The following is a 7,506-nucleotide window of genomic DNA, read 5'->3' on the forward strand; positions in this document are numbered from 1 at the left end:
TTAACACTAGAATGTACACTAGAATGCACAACAATAACACCATAAACTGGTACAATAATTAACACTAGAATGTTCAAAAGATTACACAAAGCATAAACCCAATAATTCCATAAAATACTGATATGCAATAACCGTACATACCAGAATGTTCAAAAGATTACACAAAGCATAAACTAAGTTCAAAAGATAACATGTTATGTTCAAAACTAAGTTCCAAAAGAGTACATAAACTAAGTTCAAAACATAACAGTAACTAAATGTAAAACATCCAACATAAACTAAGTTCCACTTGTTGAAGCTTCATTTGACATCTTCTGTTTCTTCTTAGGGGTACCAGCAGCATTTGAATCACCTGGACACCCTCTTTTGTTATGTCCATATGTTCCACATGTCCCACACTTCACTGTTTTACCCTTCCTTGATAATTTTCCTTTGTTATCATTTGGTTTTTTCTCATCCATTGTTTTCCTCCTATTCTTCTTTGGTCTACCTGCAGTCTTCACAACTTTTGGTGGCAACAAAGTGTTAGGGACAGTTGACTTTGGCCATAGTGACCTACCATTCACTGGATTAATGGAAAAACCATAAGCATACTTCCATGTATCTAGCCTATAAACTGGATGGACCCAACTCTCAATAAATCCAACATTTCCAGAATGCCTTCCCATGTCCCATATTGCTGCAACAGCATGCCTGCAAGGCATACCTGTAAGTTCCCACTTCCTACATGAACAAGATCTATCCTTTAAATCAACTACAACCTGATCATCACTCTTGGAACCATTCACTTGATACTTATGACCCCCATTCCACATAACAGTGCATTTGTGGGCATCTTTCATAATTTCATTGAAGAGTTTAGTAGCCTTTGGTGTTAGAGGCCCATCACTTTTGGAAGCAACATTCACAACATTTGAAATCCTTTTCATTAGGTACTCCCTAACATACTCAAGTGCAGTAATAATTGGCTTATCCCTAGCATCACATAACCACCTATTTAGGACCTCACACATGTTATTAAGCAAAATGTCACTTACTGCCCTGCCTGAAAAATGACTCCTAGCCCAATGTTTAGGTGGAATCTTTTCTTTGTCCCACATAAAAAGGTGTCTTAACAATACCTTCATCATCTTCACTACCCATATCAATACCTTCATCATCTACACAGTCACCATCATCAAAACTGAAGTCATCATCATCATCTTTACTAGCTCTATCAATACCTTCATCAATATCACTTAAGTCACCAGCATCTTCACTACCTCCTTCTTCATCATTTAAAACTTCTTCTTCAACTTGACTTACATTTATAACACTACTGTAATTAGTGTTATCAACAATCAAATATTCATCAGTAGTACTAGGTTGATTAGAGAAATAATCTAATGCAAGGTTCTTTGAAACTCTAGGATTTTGAAGCTTTTTACCCATCTGTTTGTTGACTACTCCATCATCAATCTCCTCTAAGACAACCCCACGTTTATTCATTGGACTCATGGAAGAATATATTTTACTTGAATAGTGCTCAGTATACATGTATATGATTTTGTGTTCAGCCACATACTTACTTAAATTGAGTACATCTTGGTCACCCCCAAAATCTTGTAACCCATAATCCAAATCAGTACCCGGTTTTAGAAAATGAAATAGAATCAAGCTTCTCCCATCATACCCTAATTTCTCAATAATTTCATTCATCTCAATAACAGACCACCTATCAATATCAATCAGATCAATAAAAGTCACCTTACCATTTTCGTATCTCCTTCCAGGTTTATCAGTAAAAGACCCACCATGATGAAGCTTTATCGAAAACAATTGTGGATACTCACCTGTATAACAAAATAGAAGTCATAAAATTGTTAGTGCATTTAACATTTATTATGCAGATTTATAGTAATTGATAACATAAAAATTTACATACTGTAACAAATGTTTAAATCCTTCAGATGGTAATCCTCATCGTCTTCTCTAATCCGGTACTTGTCACTCTCCATTGATGTTAGGGTTTCAATCGTATAGCCAGGTTAAAATTATAGGGTTTTAATGCTTGGGTTGTGTTTTTAGTTAAAAAGGAATGAAATATGAAGAGACCCGTATAGTTAACTGGCTTCAATAATATGTAATTCCAATTTTGCCCATCACGTGGTAGGCACATGACAGCTATTTCTGTCTAAAACTAACGAACGTTTGAGTTAGGGATGAAATCAGAAACGTTTGCAAAGTTTAAGTATGATACAAATCAAAAAAAAACCACAGATAGTGTTTCAGAAAGTCTTATAAAACCACAGGGATGAAATCAGTAATTTTGTCTTATTGTTATCATGTTTTTAGTTGCTACGGAGTATGGAGTACAATTTTGAGTTAAACCGAAGATGATTAGTCATATTGTATACATAACAACGTTATATATATCACCGGTCATATATACATAAAGGTTGTAAACGTCAAGTGACAACATTACAAAGACTATATGTTTCAAATATATAACTAAACATCTTTGTTTCCGCATTTTCACAAATCAATCTTCTCTTTCTCGGATTATTACTTTCAAATGTTTTGTGAAGATGATATATCCGGTTTTGATTTTATCGATCTATTGTATTGGTCATTATATGTATCATCCTTGTATTTAGTATACTTACAGAATAAATCTTATTTATTCTACCATACCCTAGGGTTTATTATTCGTAATTCTGTCATGCCTCTCTTTTTTGCTACTTGTTGATATTATAATAGATTCTAATCTATCTTGTTTGTTTTAATCTTCATAATAGATATAAAATGTCAAATTTGAAAAGGCTTAAATTTGTTCATTTAGAATCAAGTGAAAATAACTATTTGTAAAAGCTACCAATGAGACTTTTAGGCCTATATTCGGAGAATCCTACCTAATCCGTGAGGATCATTCTTCTTAGGTAAGAGAGCAATGAATGTAGAGTTGCAGCCTTCTGAAATTTCATCTATTTTCTAAAATCAGTTAAGAGCACGAACAAGGTTTGCTTTTACAATCTCCCAATATAATATAAAAAACTTCATAATAAGTTCATTGTGACGACATTCATGGTTAGGAGTGATACGTGATGACTTAGTTATGAAAATGAAATGCTGACATATTAACGTTGATTAAGCAATGTGTAATTTTTTTTTTAAAAAAAGTGTCATAGTTAAAGTGGTCTAAGACACTGATCAAGCATAGAATAATCGGGTCGAGTTCGGTCCATGCTTGACATCATTGAGAGGGGATTTAAGGGTCAATTGAGTTTAACTCTCCGGTCCGGAGTACCGTGAATAAACCCTTGCAAGATGATGATCTCAACAGGGGTGGTTAAGGGTAGACCCACCATCGGCGGGTAGTCCGGACATTGATGGCTCGCGTTGACGAGTAGGATTTATGTTCAAGGAACGTTACCTGTATATCTAGAGTATCTAGTGCAATGCTGTGAGTCCGGTAGCGCGGGCGAGGAGGGCACTGTATGAGCAGCGCGGCTGGTTTGTACGTATATACTCAAAATAGTATGCGTGTAATTTCCTAAAGAACCAATCCCTTGCCTTGTGATTCGAGTCCGTTATTTATATCTACAGTGCTGTCCATTCATTGGAGCCACGTGTTCCATGTTGCTTTCTTGTCTGCACTACCTGGTTATTTCGTGGAGGGGATCAGGGAACAGTACTATCACCTTTTTCGCTGGCTTTCGGCCCTTGTACGGAGATCGTGGCAAGTACAGGACACGTCACCCTTATGCAGCGCGCCATCATCAAGATGACGCCCTCTAGCGCACATTTACTAGCGCCAGAAGTGCTATAGCGCGGAGGATATGCACATGGTGCAAGTGTGATGCGCAACACGAGTCAATCGGGTATGCGTATCATTAAGTCCCCCCCAGTTCGATACTATGCGCAAGTATTGCGCATGGTGTCGAACTCAACTGCTATTAATTCCATGACAGGTCTATAGTCATCACGTCACCTGTCACGTTGCATTAAATTCTCTCCTTGAGTTGTCTTCTGACACGTGTACGGTCAAGATTCATTATGGCCGTCTCTTCCCCTACTGTAAATAGAACTTTCTTCATTCATTTTTCACTTTTCTCTCTCTTCTCTCTCCGACATGGCCTATCGCGCTGACTTTTCCAACGTTGGCTCCATCCCTTCATCTATCTCTGCCGAATACGTAGCTCGTATCTCAAATCGCTATCCTCCCATGAGATCCCTTTCGCCCGCCGTTCCTGGACGTTTAGACCGGGCCAACCGTGCACCTAGCGGTAAAGTAGCCGTTTATAGTGTAGTGTTCGAGCGTGGAAATATGCGCATTCCGCCTATGAATTTCATCTTGCGCGTACTTTCTCATTTTAACATTGGCGTAGGTCAGTTGGATCCTGACAGTGCCTGTCGCCTTGTTGTTTTTCAGATGTGGTGCAGGGCGCACGAATTTATTCCTACGGTGAATTTGTTTAAGAACATATTTTCTTCTGAACGGCTCGATTCGGGTTGGTTTTCTTTTCGTGATAATGTTCGCTTTACCGACGACCCATTAGAGGAGAATCCGCGCGATTGGAAAGAACATTACTTCTTCGTGGATGACACCTTCATTCCGTTAGAGTTCTCAAATGTGAGCACTTGGCAATATGGTTTCGATGGCACCTTAAATATGGCGCCACCTTTAAGCTCAAGTGAAAAGTCAATGCTGGATAAATGCGTAGGTCGCGCGCTTCCCTTACGCGCGTATAGCAACAGTGTGATGTATGCTGGTGGGATATCCAAACATTGGCCAGATCCCAACTACTATCCTCACTTCAGTCGTCATCTGCAAGGTATGTAGAGCCTTTTACCTTCTTTTATTCTTAACCTTCTTTAACGCTCTTATCCATTGTTGACAGCAATTTCTTTCTCCCAGTACCTCGAGTTCTCTTCTTCTACTTCAGTAGTGGTGGATCGCATGCCTTTAGGGAAAGGCTTTTCTACTAAGCGCCCCGTTGCCGCAGCTTCTGTTTCTGGCCCTTCGCGCAAGAAGAAAAAGAAGAAGGTCGAGGCGCAGTATGCTGACTTGCCCAAGTGATGTCCTCGCGGGAAACTCGTTCCGCTACATCGTGGCGCGCCTGCTCTGAAGAAGCGCAAAAGATCTGCTGCTTCTTCCCCTTCAAAGCGCGCTCGTACTGGTATACTGCACACCTCCTTTGTTACTTATTTTGTTTGTACTTCGGCATTACTTAATTTTTATTATTCCGATACAGATGATGGGCACGGTAGTAATGTGAGAGGGAGAGCGGATAGACCTCATCCATCTCCCATTCAGATCGACAATGACTCTTCTGTTGAAAGGTAGTGCCCTAACTCGGCGGGTTCTTGTAAGGGTAAGAAAGTCCAGAGCCCTATGCCGAGCAACGAGTCTCATGACGATGAGTTCTCCGTGATGAGGGATACCATAATGCGCCTTTGCGGCAAGCTTGATAAGGCGCATCAGGCGAACAAAAATATTCAAGTGCAGCTGGATCACGCTAACCTTCAGAATAGCGATCACGAGGAAATTATCCGTGTGCTACACGCACAACGCGCCGAGTCGGAGCAGCGAGCGAGGTCGGCTGCTCACGAGTTTGAGGTGTTAAAGCAGGCCTTCCTCGTATAGTGGATCATGCTTTAAGCAGCGCTGCCGTAAATGATCGCTATGAGAGCACTTTAAAAGCTATACAGGATGTCGAGCGTCTTCACTTTTGGGATATCGTAAAGGAACATATTCAGGTGCCCACCATTCTTCCCAAAGCTATTCGAGACTGCCTCATTCCTGGAGCGCGAAAAGTTACTAGGGAAGCCTGCAGAGGGCTACATCACATCCCTATTCCCCGACTTGAGGAGTTGTTACGCAACCCACGAGTGTCGGCACGAGAGTTGATAGATTATGAGTTGTAATTATGCTTTGTAATGCCATAATGCGTAACGACGCGTGTAACATTTTGTATTAAGTGTATTTTTTGCAATAAATGGAAAATGTATTACCGCGATGTAAGCTTGTGATGCACTTACTTTTCGTATTATTGTTTCTTTACTGGTAATTATTGTTGTTTTATACTATTGGCGTGTCGTCACTAACCTTCATGTGTGCTGATGTGCACTCAACACACACTTGGATCGCGCGCTCGTAATCGCGTTAAAGAGTCTTCCAAATGTTAGTTTAGGACTGTGGTCAAGCTCGACCAACGCTTTTTATAGTCATGACTTGCAGATCCCTAGGTCTGCTCGGGTGGAACTAGGTCAACCCAATGACCGTCGCTCTCCGGTAATAGCTCTAGTCTGTCGCCAAACAGACTTCTGCCGCGCGGGAGCCAGGGAAAGTCATCCCTTAAGTAGGCAGGAACGTGCTAGTATTTTACTATACGCGTGCAGTTCAAATCCTAAAGCTATTCAACTCTGAGAGGCACATGAAATCGTAACCGAAAATGACTTAATGCTTTAATATAATCGAAAAACGAGTTTACAATAGTGCAGTACACGGTCGACCTACAAAGGCGCGTTGTTTAGTAATTACATGTAAGTCTAGACAAAGTAGGTGATTGATCAAGTCTCCTATTTTCTATATTACATGTAGCATTTTTTAAGCGCGGTAGCATGCCAGGTCCGCATGATTGGATTTCCCTTAAGCTCTGCCAGTTTGTAAGTTCCGGTGTTACTGATCCCCACGACCCTGTAAGGTCCTTCCTAGTTTGGCCCTAACTTTCCATTGTTTTGAGCCCTGCTTGCTTGGTTGTCGCGCCACACAATGTCTCCTACCTTGTAAGTTCTTACCCTTAAGCGCTTGTCATAATATTTTGCAATGCGCTGCTTGTTGGCAGCTTCTTGAATTGCTGCCATTTCCCTACGTTCCTCCGCGTAGTGTAGGTTAGTGCACAATCTTTCGTCGTTCTCGCCTTCGCTGTATGACAAAATTCTTTCTGTCGGAACTGTTATCTCCGCTGGTATTACTGCCTCTGAGCCGTATACCAGACTAAACGGTGTCTCTCCTATGCCGCTCTTGTGCATTGTTCTGTGTGCCCATAGGACTTTTGGTAACTCATCCACCCATCCACTGCGCTTTATCCCCAACCTTTCTTTGATGGCGTGCACAATGTCTCTGTTTGTGACCTCACATTGACCGTTGGCCTGAGGGTGCGCAATGGAGGTGAAGCGTTGTTTGATATTCAAATCTTGACACCAGCTGCGGAAGGGGTTACCTTCAAATTACGTACCATTATCGCTAACAATCTCATTAGGTACGCCGAATCTGCACACGATGCTTTCCTAGAAAAAATCTCTAACTTGCTTACTAGTAATAGTGCGTAATGGCTTGGCTTCCACCCATTTGGTGAAGAAGTCTATAGCTACCACCAGGTACTCAGCGTTTCCCGCGCCCTTTGAGAAAGGTCTCACTATGTCGATAGCCCATTTGCAGAATGGCCATGGCGATACGATAGGTATCATAGGGTGTTGAGGCGCTCTGCTAACGGGCGCGTGTAACTGGCACTCCTGGCAGAC

General features: G+C 41.2%; 1 protein-coding gene across 1 annotated transcript; it reads right to left on the reverse strand.

The window, feature by feature from the left end:
• Positions 1–278: 278 nt before the first annotated feature.
• Positions 279–1,013, reverse strand: LOC139900019 (uncharacterized). The gene has a single exon (XM_071882834.1). The coding sequence runs from the start codon at positions 1,011–1,013 to the stop codon at positions 279–281; it is 735 nt and encodes a 244-aa protein (XP_071738935.1).
• Between the last annotated feature and the right edge of the window lie 6,493 nt (positions 1,014–7,506).

The sequence above is a fragment of the Rutidosis leptorrhynchoides genome, chromosome 3, assembly GCF_046630445.1.
Source record: "Rutidosis leptorrhynchoides isolate AG116_Rl617_1_P2 chromosome 3, CSIRO_AGI_Rlap_v1, whole genome shotgun sequence".
In the NCBI taxonomy this organism is placed as follows: domain Eukaryota; kingdom Viridiplantae; phylum Streptophyta; class Magnoliopsida; order Asterales; family Asteraceae; genus Rutidosis; species Rutidosis leptorrhynchoides.